This window comes from Dendrobates tinctorius, unplaced genomic scaffold (assembly GCF_039654945.1).
Source record: "Dendrobates tinctorius isolate UK_male_01 unplaced genomic scaffold, ASM3965494v1 ptg000104l, whole genome shotgun sequence".
NCBI classification, from domain to species: domain Eukaryota; kingdom Metazoa; phylum Chordata; class Amphibia; order Anura; family Dendrobatidae; genus Dendrobates; species Dendrobates tinctorius.
In genome coordinates, this window is record NW_027361772.1 from 7,352,931 (window position 1) to 7,369,842 (window position 16,912).

General features: G+C 42.9%; 1 protein-coding gene across 1 annotated transcript in view; it reads left to right on the forward strand.

Moving 5' to 3' along the window:
* Window positions 1–670: 670 nt before the first annotated feature.
* Window positions 671–16,912, forward strand: part of LOC141100301 (cytosolic purine 5'-nucleotidase-like) — a 72,029-nt gene continuing 55,787 nt past the window's right edge. The window contains exons 1-8 of the mRNA XM_073588680.1: window positions 671–942; window positions 5,652–5,725; window positions 6,165–6,282; window positions 8,562–8,657; window positions 11,039–11,130; window positions 11,621–11,678; window positions 13,922–14,015; window positions 15,751–15,804. Coding sequence (XP_073444781.1) covers window positions 818–942; window positions 5,652–5,725; window positions 6,165–6,282; window positions 8,562–8,657; window positions 11,039–11,130; window positions 11,621–11,678; window positions 13,922–14,015; window positions 15,751–15,804 — 711 coding nt within the window. The 5' untranslated portion in view covers window positions 671–817. The remainder of the gene's footprint in view (window positions 943–5,651; window positions 5,726–6,164; window positions 6,283–8,561; window positions 8,658–11,038; window positions 11,131–11,620; window positions 11,679–13,921; window positions 14,016–15,750; window positions 15,805–16,912) is intronic.

Here is a 16,912-nt window from a genome sequence, read left to right on the forward strand (position 1 = left end):
TCCCAAGATGGACAAGTCAGGGTCAAGCATGCATAAAGGCCATCAGGTTCTTAGGCCATGCTCCCTCATATTCCTTTTTTACCACCTATTATCGGCATTATGTTGTACTGGTTCCGCTCCACAAGACATACCTCCAGCTTGGGTGGACTCTTATTAGGTCTTTGCTGCCATTTCCACCTTCTCCTATTATCGGGCAGTCATAAAACTCTCATTCCCGCTGTCAGCCACTATGACATGGGACTTTGAAGCCCATCAGCCTACGAATCTTCTTACCAAATGGTGGAACAAAATCACCAAGACGTACAAATCATCATACATACATTACTTTTACAGCATATACATCGATTAGCAGCAATATAATGCAAGTAAATATGTCCTTAAAGGTTATATGAGTTATGTGGGATAACTGGTCATTTGGGAGGTGTAGGCCAGCACGCTAGGTACTATATCTACAATGTAGGCACATCTGAGAGGAAGGAGATCTTCGACAAAAATAAAGGACCATGTGATACGGTGAGATAGATGAAATGTGAGGAACGTAGATAAGCAGACAAGTTGTGTATGTGACAGACTGTGCAGAGGAAGACTGAATGAGACTTAGTCAGAGAATTGGGAACCGGAGGGATTGGAGAGAGGAGGGGGGGCACTGGAACAGGAGTAGGAGGGAGGGATGAGGCAGCGGCTGTCCCCTTCTGATAACATAATCTGCAGCATAAGATAGACCCTTGGACCTGGGTGTTTAGCTTTACTGACATGGTACTGAGAGCACAGTGAGAACAGCAGCGAACGTTCAGCTGGCACAGAGAGTAGATTGGCCATGGGGAGCATCAATAAGGAGCATAACCTGGGCACCGATGGGCGCCAACTGCATGACCAGTGTCTCAGCTCCGCCGACACCAGTGGTATGGATTTACGGAAGCTGAAGAAAGATTACCACCACAGGTGAGTGCCAGGGTGGGCAATGTGTTCCTATTACTGAGGACAAGATGGACCAAGTGGTCTTCTTCTGCCGTCAGCCTCCAATGTTTCTAAAATGACCATCAATAGGACGATATTTTGGCCAATCTGCCCGATGTTTGGGCGCAGGGATAGCCGCATGTCCGGTATGACAAAATGGAATATTTTATTTACTAGTCATCATCATAGTTGAAATATATGGATACTCTTAATTTTCTTTGATTTCAATAGGAGGTCTATAGTCTTCCAGTGCCATCAGCCGGCTGGATGACATTTTTTATTTTGACCCCTATAAGGAGAATCCCAATGGGTACCATCCTGATATTTCCCTTTTGAGGAAAGAATAACCATAAGATTTATTCCAGTCAGATTCTTTGCTTCCCCAGGGAGGAGGAATGGAGGAGTCTAGTAGTATCTTACCATCCATCATTCCTAGAAATAACACACCTGTCCGGTAGATAGGCTGCCGGGAACATTGAATTGATGGTCAAAAAATATTTGTGAACATCAGCAAATGTAGATGTGAGTGGGAAATTGACTTATGTAGATGATTTGGAAACTATTTCCAAGTGATTGCATTTTTCCAGCTGGATTAGTAGTCTTTGAATGGAGGCACCATGGAGATGTACTCAGCAAGAACAGAGATTTTTAATTTCTGTGGTTTGCTTCTCATTGCCTAGGTCACCGGCCACTGCTACCTTCAGAAGTGGCCGGTCTTTAAGGCAAGGAGAGCAGCACTTACATACTCTTTACTATAGAGCTTACAAATGCTGCTCAGAAGCTGGAGCTTCGATGCTGCGGAGGCAAAGTTCAGTCACCAGAAGCACATTATCCCCAGACAATCTGGGATCTGGGAGGCTGGGGAGAGGTGCACTCCTGAAGATTAGTCTTCAGAAAAGGTGAATGCTTGTTCTGCCAATTGCCATTTTCTCAAACTCCTTGTATACACATGAAACTCAGCCCAGATGAGTGATGAAGGCAAAGGAATTCACCACTTCCCATGGTAGTTTCTTTTCTCCTATGAGAGAAAGTGTTGTGTATGGACCCAATCCAACAGCTAGAAGTGATTTGCTTGGATTAGAACAAGAGGTTCTAATTCCAGTTCTAGTTCCAGATCTAGTAGTTGACTTTATTTCTGGAATAAATAAAAGTAAGTTTTTTTTCCACAAATTTACAGATATTCCCTATTCATAGGATACATTCTGATTACCAGGGGTGTAACAACTGCGGTCACAGTGGTTGCCGTTGCGACCAGGCCCGGCAGGTCAGGGGCCTTCCGACGCCAGCGGAAACTTTAATTGGATGTTTGTCCTTGGACGCACATCCAGTTGAAGTGTATTACACCTCACAGACCCATTGGGTTCATGCACGACAATGCGTGCTGCCATTTAATCAGAGGCCAGCAGCTGACGATGGAATGCATGTGATGGGGCGCGTGGTAATGACGTCATTCGCTCCAGTCGCATGCTGAAGTCAGCTGCCAACTTCACAAAAGGACGCGTGTGGCGGGGGAGTGGATGGAAGGTGGGTATGTATTTTATTTTTTAAAACTGTGGCCATACTAGTACAAAAATGACAATGGGGTGCATTTTACTTTATGGAGGACTATGGGCTGTGCACAATATTTTCTGGATAACTATGGGCTGTGCATTATACTTTATGGAGGACTATGGGGTGAATTCTACTTTATGGATGGCTATGGGCTGTGCATTTTACTACATGGATTACTACGGACTGCGCATTATATTACAGTTGTGCTCAAAAGTTTACTTACCCCAGCAGAATTTTTGCTCTCCTGGCCTTTTTTCAGAGAATATGAATGATATCACCAAAACTTTTTCTCCACTCATGGTTAGTGGTTGGGTGAAGCCATTTACTGTCAAACTGCTGTGTTTTCTCTTTTTAAATCGTAATGACAACCCAAAACATCCAGATGACCCTGATCAAAAGTTCACATACCCCATTTCTTAATACCATGTATTGCCCCCTCTTACATCAATGACAGCTTGAAGTCTTTTGTGGTAGTTGTGGATGAGGTTCTTTATTTTCTCAGATGGTAAAGCTGCCTACTCTTCTTGGCAAGAAGCCTCCAGTTCCTGTAAATTCGTGGGCTGTCTAGCATGAACTGCGTGCTTGAGATCTCCCCAGAGTGGCTCAATGATATTGAGGTCAGGAGACTGAGATGGCCACTCCAGAACCTTCACTTTGTTCTGCTATAGCCAATGACAGGTCAACTTGGCTTTGTGATTTGGATCGTTGTCATGTTGGAACGTCCAAGTACGTCCCATGCGCAACTTCCAGCCTGATGATTGCAAATTTGCCTCCAGTATTTGCTGATAAAGTGCTGCATTCATCTTTCCTTCAACTTTGACCAAGTTTCCTGTGCCTTTGTAGCTCACACATCCCCAAAACATCAGCGATCCACCTCCGTACTTTACAGTAGGAATGGTGTTCCTTTCATGATAGGCCTTGTTGACCTCTCTCCAAATGTAATGTTTATGGTTGTAGCCAAAAAGTTCAATTTTGGTCTAATCATTCTAAATTAACTTGTTCCAGAAGTTTTTAGGCTTGCCTCTGTGCTGTTTTGCGCATTGTAGGCGAGATACTTTGTGCATTTGTGCAGTAATGACTTTCTTCTGGCGACTCAGCCATGCAGCCCATTTTTCTTCAAGTGCCTCCTTATTGTGAATCTTGAAACAGCCACACCGCTAGTTTTCAGAGAGTCCAATATTTCAGCTGATGTTATTTGTGGGTTTTTCTTTGCATCCTGAACAATTTTCCTGGCAGTTGTGGATGACATTTTTGTTGGTCTACCTGACCGTGGTTTTGTTTTTGCAGAGCCTCTGATTTTCCGTTTGTTAATCACAGTTTGAACGCTGAGGACTGGCATTATCAATTCCTTGGAAATCTTTTTGTATCCCTTTCTTGTTTTATACAGTTCAACTACCTTTTCCCATAGATCCGTTGACAATTCTTTTGCTTTTCCCATGACTCACAATCCAGAAACATCAGTGGCTGGGTGAAAGATACAAGAGTCTGTGTGGATCCCAGAAACTCACTCAGCTTTTATGCACACACATTGATTACAAGCAAACAGGTCACAGGTGAGGATTTGTGTCAACTTCTGTGTATGTTATCAGGCCAACATCCCCAGGGTATGTGAACTTTTGATCAGGGTCATCTGGATGTTTTGGGTTGTCATTAAGATTGATTTAAAAAGAGAAAACACAGTAGTTTGACAATAAATGGCTGCACCACCCAACTACTAACCATGAGTGGAGAAAAAGTTTTGGTGTTATCATTCATATTCTCTGAAAAAAAGACCTAGAAAGAAAAAATTCTGCAAGGGTATGTAAACTTTTGAGCACAACTGTATATGAACGATATGGATTGTGCATTATACATTATGGATGACTATCGGGGTGCATTATACTTTATAGATGACTATGGGCTATGCATTATACTACACGGCAGACTATGGGCTGTGCATTATACTACATGTGTGAATATGGGCTGTGCATTATACTACATGTGTGAATATGGGCTGTGCGCTGTACTATATGTATGACTAAGGGCTGTGCATTATATTATATGAACAATATGGATTGTGCATTATACTATATGGAGGACTTTGATGAATGCATTATATTACATGGATGACTATGGGCTGTGCAGTATATTGTATGAAGGACAATGAGGGAGTGACTTATATGTCTTCTATGAATCCCTATGACTTCTATGTAAGCCCCTAGTGAGTATAATTGTTTGTTTTCTTCTATACATTAAAGAAGAGCGGCAGAACAGGGGAATATAGATGGGGAATATATACCACGATGGGTGAAGGATAAAGCACATATACCAAGATGGGAGATATATATACCAGGATGGGGTCAGGGTGAGGGGTATATATACCAGGATGAGAGACAGATATACCAAGATGGAGGGTGTATATATACATCGGGGCCCATCAGACTTGAGTTACGCCACCTCTGATCACTGAAGGTTTGATCGCTGGGATCTCCTGTGTTCTCCAGAACAGGGTTGTGCAGAGCCTGTCTGACTGGAGCAGATTTCAAGCATGCCCACCACTGCTTCAGTCATTGTCTATGGGACTGCCAATAATAGTAGAACACTGTGCTTGGCTTTCTCCTGCCGCCACATAGCCAAACAGTGGAGCAGACATAACCTAGGGTCTCACAATGTGATTCCATTCACCTGCATTGCGCTGACATGTAGCAGCAGCATAGCGCTTTTAGCGATATTTAGGCCTCATTCGGATACCCGTGATTTGTGTACGCGTTCAATCTGTATTCTGGAGGATATAACTCGTGCCGATTTTGGTCTGTGGGCATATTCACATGTCCACGTTCTTTAGGGACCAAGTAAAAAGAAAAGAAAAAATGAGACACTTTTTTTTTTTTTTTAATCACAGAGTCACAGATTAAATTTGCCTACTCAAATCAATGAGTCTGTGAGAAAAACATGAAGGAAGCGGATGACAGAAGGACCAAAAATATGAAAATCATGTTTAGATCACTGATCAAAAACGGTCATTATTTTCTTGTGTTCAAAAAAAGGTTATCTAAATGAGTCTATATGGTGCAGGAGTAATCTCTCATTAATTAGCCTGATTTTAACATGTCTGACCACTGCTGGGAATCACTATTTCTAATGTTTCTCTTATATCCATGCAGGATTTTTGTCAATCGGAGTTTGGGCCTGGAGAAAATAAAATGTTTTGGATTTGATATGGATTATACATTGGCAAGTAAGTTGTTCATCTCTGTAAAAAGGGGACGGTAATGACTATATGTTTGGTTTCACGAGTGGTCTGCTCAAAATCATGGAAACGTGTCTGATTTTGATCAGACTGTCGGATCAAAATCGACATAAGTTTGCATTTTTGTGAAAAACCTGGCAGCACTCAGATGGCATCCGACTGCGGCACGATTTTCATAGGCTGTTAGATGGGAAAGGAGTAGAGAAACTTTTTTTTTTTACATAGGAGAAAAACTGATGAAATTCAGACCAAACTCTGATGAAACTCAGTTTTTCTTGTACATTTAAAAAAACCGATGTGTGAATGAGGCTTTAGATTGCATTCACAAATACAGTGAGAAATTGCCTGAGCTGGCACTATTGCTGCAGACCCCACAGACATGCATTATGTTCTATATGTATTTATTTTACGCTGATTTTTCCCCCAGTGTATCGGTCTCCAGACTACGAGGAACTTGGCTTTGAGCTTCTTCTGGACAGACTGGTTTCCATTGGATATCCTCATGAAATTCTGGAGTATAAGTACGATCCTAACTTCCCAACCAGGTGTGTGGCTTTTCTTATGATTTATTGGAATTTCTGAGTAAGGGCTCGTCCATCTTACCATCTGCCTGTCTCCGGGAGGAGAATGTGTACTTATGTCTAGCCTATGAGGCCAACCTATACGTTTCCAGCTCCTTATGTACATAGATGAGGTCCACAGAAAGCTTATAAATGACATGAGATGATTTGAAAATGTCAATCTAAAAATTCTGTTGTGTGCACATACCCTTAAAGTCCCTATTTACACTGTATACAATCCACCCTTAAAGGGAATCTGTCAGCATTTTAACCATGTAATCTGACAGCAGCACTATGTAGGGGCAGAGACCCTGATTCCAGTGATGTATCACTTAGTTTGCTGGGTGCAGCAGTTGTGATAGAATCACAGTTTTCTGTGCTGTAGATCGAGAGGAGCTCAGAATGCTGGCTGTGTATAACCCCGCCCACACCACTGATTGGCTGTTTTCTCTGTACACTGAATAGTGATAGCGAGCAGATAATCAGTGCTGGGGTGGGGTGGGGTTGCACTAGGAGGCACAAGGACGGCTGTCCTCATGCCTCCTAGTCCAGTGGAAACCAGTCTGTCCAGTAAAAGCTCAAAGTGTCCTGTAGTGATAATATCCTGCTGATAAAGCACTGATTGTATTTAAACAGTAAAACACAGCTTAGCAAGTGACACATCGTTGGAATCAGTGTATCCGCACCTACATTATGCTGCTCTAAGATTACATAGCAAACATTTGAACCTGAATTTGGATTGCAAAAGAAATTGAAGTGCTGCCAAAACAACTCATTTTCAGTTGCGGTTCATCCCCGTCAAATGACCATCTTTCCACTTGTTTCTCACATTATAGGAGTCATTCCCCATCCCACCTGCAGGTGGCGTAGTGTAGTTTATCATTTATAGTAAATGTTTCCATTCACAGAGCTCTTGCCTTATAGAATAACATTGTGCCGCTAGTGTCGAAAATGCTGCTTAGGTGTGGAATCCCTTACCGCCTTGTTGTGTGACGTCACCACGCTTTTTTCTACGGTGAATTTACACGATCTGCTTGTAACTGATAAGGTTATCCTGCCGCACACACGGCGTGGTGTTAGGTTCTCTCGCACATATTGTACAGTGCTGCACTATGGTGCACTGCCGATAAAGCGCTATCTGCCCTGTGCATCTCTATCGGTGACCGCAATTGTATTCTGCAGGATTGTGTAGCTTCAGATCACAATGGCACATTCCTCCATTGCACCTGCAGACTATAGATAAGGCGTTGTGTTGTGCTAAACAGTGGCGTAGCGAGGGCTGCTGGTACCCGGGGCGAGGTAAGAATACCATCCCCTAATCCAGTAATCCCCCGCGAGTGCACCCCAGTAACGCCCCCTGAACTATTAAAGGGGTTTTTTGTTTTTTTGTGAACCTGTGTCCCCAGCAGGAGATTTTTTTACCCCTGGTCTAGCGCTGAGTCTTGGACGCGGCTCCCACTGTCTGCAGCGGTAATGTCACGTCGGCAGCGCTGCAGCCAATCGAGTTCTTCTTATCTAATCAGTGCGACTGAGTGCTCTTCTCTCCTTCACACCGGGGCAGTACGCTGATGTCAGGATGCCGACGTCTTTTAAGCCCCGGGCGTACAACAACCGTGGCCTGTAGGACGCCTCCCTGCCCTACCACAGGATCCAACATTATCGGTGTTGACGACAATAAAGTTTAAAGCAATGACCGCATGGACAGAGATCCAGGGCAGCAGGGCAGAAATCGGGGACATGTCACTGCCCCGGTTCTTCAGAGCTAGCGACGCCTCTTTTTTTCCTAATAAAGGAGTTGTCCACTGCTCAGACAAGCCCTTGTTAAATACTACGTTCTCCAATGTGAAATAAAAACATCTTTATGTCACCTCCTCCACCGCCGCTGTACCAGCGATGTCGGCACCTGGTCAAACGGGGCTCACGTGGAATAACAAGGTCACAAGAGCCCTGGGTTACCCGGCGCCGGCATAGCTGTGCTGGCGCTGGTGTGGGAGGACAGTATGTGGTATTTTTAGTTTACATTGAGGAGTGAAGTATTTACGAAGAAGTTGTCCGGGTAGGGGACATCCCCTGTAGATTTTGGCATTTTTAAGAATTTTGCATCCAGTGCAACCACCCCTCATGCTACATCACTGGTGCGATACACCAGTGAGGGTAGTATTGTCCTGATGGCGGCCCTGATGCTAAACGAAAAGCTCAGCCCTGCTAAATAGGCCTACTGTGTGCACATTTTACTGAATACTCACGCCTTGTGTCTTCGGCAGGGGTCTGGTGTTTGACAGTCTCTATGGAAATTTGCTGAAAGTTGACGCTAACGGCAATGTGCTGGTCTGCACTCATGGTTTCCGCTTCTTAAAAGGGTGAGTTAACAGAAGCCTGTGAAGAACACACCGGTGACCGGCATCACCATGCTCCGGCTCATCTACAGGACGGAAATAGGGTCTGGATCCAGAGTGACATGTTTGTGGGGTGCTGTCATTGTACTAAATCCTAACAGAAGAGCCCCAACGGTTTAATATTTCTATACATAAATCCATTGTCCGCCGGCCAGAATTCCTCCCGAGTCTCCACTTTGTCCTCTCTGTGATCCGTCCTGACTCCACAACTTAATTACTGTACATATCAAACGGCGTCCTAATTAGTGATGAGTTTAATAAGTATCTTCCATAATATCGCTGGCAAATACCAGTCCTTGTGTTGTGATCTCCTGCTTCTAGAGTTCCAAGACAACAAATCTGCCCAGCGAGGGCAGAAATACCATAGAGGCAGCCAAAGTAGCGGCTGTGGGGCCCCTGGACGGAAGGGCTAAGCCCTGGATCACCATATCGCCTTTGCTTTTTAAGCTGGGTTTATATTCAACTTACTTTTGCCCTTAATGAACAATGATCGACGAGATAATTAGTCAATTAAGTTGCTTTTACATGGTCCGATGGGACCAAGTATGGGGCCGACACAGACAGAAGTGGGCCCCTGTGCAGCAACAGTATATGGACCATTTGCAACACTTGCAAAATGTCAGACTTTTTTCAAGATCTGATGTGTAAGTCAGGAGAAATATAACAAAGACATGCAAATGAGGCTGGAAGTGCACTGTGGGCGTGTCAATGCACTTGTTTGCCTTTTTTCAATGTCACTGACACCGCCCCAGTGCACTTCCAGCCTGATATGCATATGGGTTCTACACTTTCAATGGACCAATGCAAAAGTTTGGGCACCCAGCATGGATCGTATCTAGTTGCTCTTCCTTTTGAAAGTATCACAGCTTGTATAAATTCTTTTTGTAGCCAACCAAGAGTCTTTCAATTCTTGTATGAGCAATTTTCATCCATTCTTCCTTGAAATATTCTCCCATTTCTGTGAGATTCCTGGGTCGTCTTGCATTCTCTGCTATTTTGAGGTCTAGGCACAGATTTTCAATGATGATCAGATCAGGGGACTGTGAGGGCCATTGTAAAACCTTCAGCCTACAACGACATCCACAGAAGATCGGTAGTTGGTTCTCCAAGATGTTTGGAACATCCTCTTACTGGTAACCCTTGCAACCTGTGAGCAAGTGACAAGTACCTAGAAGTGATGCTGTTTTGAAAGCAAAGTGGGGTCACACCAAATATTGATTTGGTTTAGAATTCTCTTTTTTTAAATTCACATTACATTTTGTTAATTGAGAAAAATAAACTATTAATTACTTACATTTCTTAAAGCATTCTTAGTTTGAAGCGATGTATCCATGACTGCTTACATTTATGAACAGTACTGTATATCAACATGTTGTGCAGCGTTGTACACAGATTGTAATGACTATTCCTATTTCTGATACATACACACAATCACCAATTTCAAAGGTAGCCAAGTTAACCATTGCATTTTTGGAGGAAGGGAACCATTCTGATGTTGCCCTTAAAGGGGTTGTCCGGCCTCAGGCTACAATTCTTCAGTCACTCTATGTGATTAAAGACTTGTGAATCCTCACATCGCGCACACATTGATGGGCATGTGACCGAAGTATGTGATTTGCATACAAGCGGTCACATGCAGACTAGATGGGCACAGCCTCGCTCAATGCAATTGAAGTGAGCTAGGTAGGACACATCTAGTCGGAATGTGCCGGAAGTATGCAAATCATATACATGACCGCACGCTCCAGACACCAGGTCCTCACAGCGCACAGTGTCTGCGATGTGAGGATTCACAAGTCTGCAGTAATATGGCGTAAAGTCTACATTCACATAGAGGAACTGCAGACTTGTACTCAGTGAGGCAGTGCTGCACGACCCTACTCACACGTAGTGGTCCTGTTACTTGTGATCCCATACAAGATCACACAATGATATGATTGTATACGTGTGCTGTACACATAAGTATTTGATACACTGATGATTTTGCAAGTCTTCCCACCTACAAATAAAGGAGAGGTCTGTAATTTTTATCGTATGTACACTTCAACTATGAAAGACAGAAACTAAAAATAGAAAACAGAAAATCACATTGTATGATTTTTACACAACTAATTTGCATTTTATTTATAGCAACACTGTGCAAAATGATAGACTTATCCAATAATTATAGGAGATGGCGCTATGGCCCTAGTGCACTTGCCTGAATTGTAGAGGAGGAGAGTTTGGGTGCCGTGTCCCACCACCCCGACGCGTGTTTCATCCTACTTCCTCAGGGGGCAGGATCTAATCTAAGTAAAATATGTCAGAAAAAAAATGTTCTAACCCCATTCCATTGTATTATTCAGGGCTGAGGTCTGGATTAAATACCCCAATAAATTTATCCAAAGAGATGACACCAAGAGATATCATATCCTCAACACACTGTTCAACCTGTCAGGTAAGTTAATGTGTGGTGGTCACTTGGGCCTGATGCAGGCTACTAGTGTTTTCTCCAATCTGACTTTTTAACCCCTTCAAGTTCTTCTGACAGTGCGCTCTGTTGCTGGCTTGATACTGCTGATCTGAGTCAGCGGCGAGAGAGCGCACTGTCAGTTATTGTGCACATCGTACAGTGTACATCATGCAGGGACTAGTCCAGCCCCTGAAATTATTAAATCAGATAGGCATTTAGGAAAATCACTTTGGACTTCGGACCACCCTTTAAGCTGAATCTAAAAACTGGTACACACCAATAATAAATCAACACATTTTTAGACTCTAACCCCTTTTACAGACACATTAATCTCTTTTTTTGGAGGGTGGCGGGGAGGGTGCACTAATCATCAATAAATGTAACGAGTTTCTACTGCAACCGCATTAGTTGGATGTTGTCTTCTTTTTCCAAGCTGAGAATACATGCTCATGATCTGTGCCGCCTCTCTCCACAGAAACCTATCTATATGCCTGCCTGGTGGATTTCTTTACTGACTGCCCACGATATGTCAAGTAAGTATATATTTCCCACTCTATATTGCGGCTCCTTAAAGACTTATTTTCATAAAAATGTTTTAAAGGGAATAAAAAAAAAAAAAATCAGATTTTTCTGTATTTTTTTTATTTATTTTGGGCTATGATTTTTATTTTACAAGTCAAAATCTATATTAAATATAAAAAGTAGAAATATTTCAATATTCATGAAGGTCCTAATTCCTATTTTAATGTTTTATCCTTTTTTGGATAAATATTATAATTTATTGCACTCCTCGACACTTAAATTGCAACACCAAAAAGTAAACGTAATGGAATTATGAAAATAAAGGTATTAATAGACATGTTTCTACAAAGTGTCACAGGAACCATTTTTCAACATGATAACAGTAAGCCTGTGGTACTGTCAGCAGCGTGCGTGGCCTAAATATGCTACCATGGCAAGCAGAGTTTCCAGACTTGTCTCTCATGGCACACACCTGGGACATCATTGTTCAGCAATTACACAGGGAACTGCCAGCAGCGGATCTTGATGATTTCCCCATGCAGTCAGAGAGGCATAGCATTCCTCAGACAACCATTAATAACCTCACTGATCTATGGCTGCAAGTGCGAGGATTTCTGCATGTGGTGCTTATACTTGATAAATCGAGATGTTTCGAAAATTTTGTTTCAGTTTTTCAATGTCACGACTCTGTTGTTAGGTACCCTGGGACCAGGGGCATCTTCCCTGTTCCTAACGCCAGGGGCACCCTAGGTATCCCTGTTTCCCAGATTACTTCCAATGATGGAGACGCCGGCACCACATACCTTGCTAAGCCCCTGAAACTGTCCTCAGTCTGTTCCTCTCCCCCATCCAGGGAAGAGGGGAGTAGTAGTGTGTGGCAATACACCAACCAGACTAACAAGGTAATACAAACATGGATAAAGGGAAATACAAATAATACAAATATGAACACACAATCAACAGAGGAAAACTCCGGAGAGTGGAGGATGGGGGAAAAGTAGGAGAGGATTAGCACACAACCTAAACCACACAACAGTCTTAGATAAATCCACCAGACGCCTTCTCAAACAGCAACTCTCCACCAACTCCTGAACCATGCAGCATAAGCTAACTTTGGCAATGAGTGCTTGGCAGTTCCCAGATTATATAGGAGATGGCCAACAGTGCACAGCTGAGAGCCTTAAAGCAGGAAAGCTTCCAGGAGCTCTCAACTGAGCAGATTAACCCTTGTGCTGCTAGAAGAAACCTGCACCGTTTAATATGAAGGTGAAGTGCTTCTAGTCAGTGCAGGAGTAGGAGAAATCAGACGGCGCAGTCTTCTGGCTCCTCTCTATCACGGTATACCCGTGAAATTCATTATTTACATAGAGTGTAGTTCTGAGAGTTATGCTCGCGGTGGTAACAAATTTTGGGGGTTTTTTTAGAGTTTTTTTACATTTTTTTATTGGTTTTTATTGGTTCTTTTAGCAAACTTGAGCTTACAATCACTTTATCGACTCTACAATCCTTTGCAATACTATAATATTGAAGTGTTTTGTGAAATTTCTTTTCTCTTATAAAGGCGAGTCTCTACTATAAATTTTACAGGGTCTTCACTAGGCCCCCCCCCCCTAGCTGCCATAACAATGCTATTGGCACCCTGCAATCATGTTGGAGTGGAACTAATGGGTGTTGAAAGGAACATCTTCCCCTATTTCCAACCTCTTAAATGTCTGTCACAATTGACAATGGAATCTAAGAGTTTAACTAGTTATAACAAAACTGGCACCTGTGCTATATGGGGCCGGCTCAGCTCCCGAGCCTGTTCCATACATTTGGTGATCACATCTACCTTACATGTATGAAAGATGCCTCCAGTTGAACCCTGGGCAGTGTGGGCAATTCAGCCATCTTGGGCCCCAACACTTATAAGGTCCCTGCCCAGGGCACAAGACTCGACAGTCTCTTCTAGTGACTAGTTATCCATTGAAAAAAGATATCCCATTAACACACAACATTTTTTTGAAAAATGCCAAATTTATTGTCACAGATTTTTAAGTGTTTTTTTCTTCAGTCAAAGCCAGAAGTGGAATCAAAAGGTATGGGATACAAAGAAGGGAATTCTCCTTCTACTTCTCCTTCTTTCTGGATCCACTTCTGGTCTTGACTTAAAATAAAATGCATCAAAAACTTTCAAACAATTCCTCTGTGTGATAAGATGACGATATTATATGTTAGAAAACGTTAATGATTTTGTATCTGAATTCCCTTGTAGCTACGACACCGGATATCGCCACGGAAATCTGTTTATGTCCTACAAAAGTATGTTCCAAGATGTGAGAGAAGCCATGGACTACATGCATGACTCGGTGAGAACATGGGAGGGTGTGGAGGTCTGACATATTATCTCATCATCATGACTGTCAACAACTCATCAGGAGGGCCCGAATATGGATTAGATAAGAGCTTCCTGTACTCCACGCCTTTGTGTACGGAGGTGGAATTATCAATGGGTCACATAGCAATGGAGTCATCAGATCTTCTCCATGTGTAACATTTACATAACTCCAGATTACCAGATAGAGAACAAAGCTCATCTCCATTATTTTTCAGAAACTAACCCAAGTTTTCTTGCACCATAATATCTTTTAGAACCATGGAGGGAAGTTTAGCCTAGGCCTGGACTGCATAATTTGGACCCTGGGGTCTTGACATCATCATGAGATCGTAGCCTAATATTGTCACGTCCGCCTGGAAGATCTGGGGTTAGGAAATCACTATGTATTGTGAATCACAGGTCTTCCATTTAGCCTGTGTGTTTTATTCCCCATATTAAATGGATTTTGTTTCCTTTGGTTCAGGAAAGGTTAACAACCCTTTCTATGCTGGTTAGAGACATGCAGCTCACAGCTGAACCCGACCTGCTCATTTCCTCTCTCTATAAAATCTGGCCAGACCTTCTCTTCCTCGACAGTGAAAGTTTACTTCTTGGCTTGCTAGAGTTGGTGTGCTGAAGTTGGAGTTCATTATTGCTGCTGGAGATTGTTGTATGCAGTTTTTGGATGTTTGCTTTCTTCATTATCCTATTCCCATTTGGTTTGTACATTCCTACTCTTCCCTATATTACCTTCTACCCTTTATGAGTGTTTTGTATATAAGTTGCTTTTTGCTATCCCTGTTCGTCTTACATCTTTATACACTGGCGTTTCTAAAGGGGGACAGCTTAGGATATAACACGAGAACAGTAAGGCTGGTGGCCCACACCTCTTCACCTTTAGAGGTACCTTTGGGAGCAGGGATAGTTAGGTCCCCAGCTCTAGGGACAACAAAGGGCCCCTTTCCCTAATCACGTACAGGCACAGCTTGTCAAATATGCTGCAGAACTATAACAGCAGATAGCAGTCATAATACTTTGAGTACATGTCTTCTGTATCATACAGAGACTCTCTTATATGTAAAATGCACAGCATTTCGATGGTATTGGTATAATATACAAGTGACGGAGAACTTTTCAAGCTTTCTAGCTCTGACCTTCACTTTCTTTATCCTCCACCACAGGTAGTAGTACCTCATGTGCCCTCCTGGTTGGAATAAGAATTCCTTCAATCTCTGCACTCCCGCTGTATAAGTAATCAGTTACTAGGAACTTGCTCTGAAACTTGCTAAATCTTCTGTTGCTAAACACACTCTCTTGTAGCCTTCTCCTAATCCACAATACTTCTTATCTCCTCAGTAGCTATTCATCAACTCCTCACAAACAGGAACCAACTCCCATGTGCCCTTGTAACCCCTCCCAACCTGGGCTGGCTCCTGAAAGTTAACACTATCAAAGCTAATTCACTACTACAGAACACAGTATCTGTAAAACTACAGATAAAACAGATAAATGCATCACACTCACAGACGTGTTTTTCCGCAGACTTGCAGAAGGGGTGCAATTCTTCCGCTGCTTTATTCGGGGACAGGACATCCAACGCCTAAGGCGATATATTCTAGAAATTGTGTCGAATATTTGACACTTAATTTACGTATATTTTAATTCACACCATTATGTTTTTCATCAATATGCAGTCATGACTGTTTACTGATTCTATATTTCCATAGGGAGTGCTGAAAGAAAAGACGCTGAAAGATCTGAATAAATACGTTCTCAAAGATGTAAGTTTTTTTTTCCTACCAAAGGGGGACATGTAAAACAGGGGCAGATTCTCTTCATATTATACTATAATATGAACTATAATAATTATCGGATACCCACTCAAATTATGCATCGTCCATTAACAAGGTTGTAAGATTTAAAGAGACAGTACACCATGTTGCAGATACATATGCTTATATATTACGGGAGAGATTTGCTCATGTATAGATCCATAGAATTGAGGGCACCAAGGAACACGTGTGTGGAATCCACACTTGCGTGTCGGGCGCACTGTTCCCTTTATGGTCTTATTCAGACATTTAAGGACACTTTTGTTTTTACTTAAATACATGTATTTTTTACTAAAATCAATTGGGATTCATAAAAAAATGTTGCCGCCTTTGCCTTCTAAAGCCTCTGTCTAGCGCTGTCCTTTGCTGACTGCAGGATGGGTTAACTGAGAATTCATCAGTCAGTTTAATCTGACGGTCCAATGGGAGAGATTCTAACTAGTGATGAGCGCAAGTGCTCGTTACTCCGGTTTGCCTAGGGTCAGGGCCGGATTAAGGTTGGTGGGGGCCCCTGGGCAGAAAATCTGGTGGGGGCCCCCATATCATTAACATTTTAGCCATAACAGTAGAGCGCGAACTGTAGCACTTAGATGTACAATCTAATCTTATCCTCTTGTTCTGCCACATTCAGATTTACAGTACTACAATAGAGAGGGGGTTAATCACCGTGGCGCTGCAGAGTTGATTGGCGGGACCGTACACAGCAGGCGGCGGGCGCACGATGCTCGTGAACGCGGCGAGCAGGCAGAGCAGATCCACAGGACAGGAGGCGTGACAGGAGAGGAGGCGTGACAGGAGAGGATGAGGCGGTACCGGTATCTATGCCTAGTTCATCCCAGCGCAGTGGCGTAGCAACTGTTTGTGGCGCCCGGGGCGGTCGAAAAATTTGCCGCCCCTTTGGTCGTTGATAATTCGGAAGCATCCGAAGAGCCCACACTACACTCAAAGATCTAATTTTTAGTCTGCTACTAACTCTGCTATTATTTCTAAATTTCTAGACTTTCAACTTCTTGCAGTTCTCTATATGTATGTATTAGCTTGATGATGCTGGATGAAG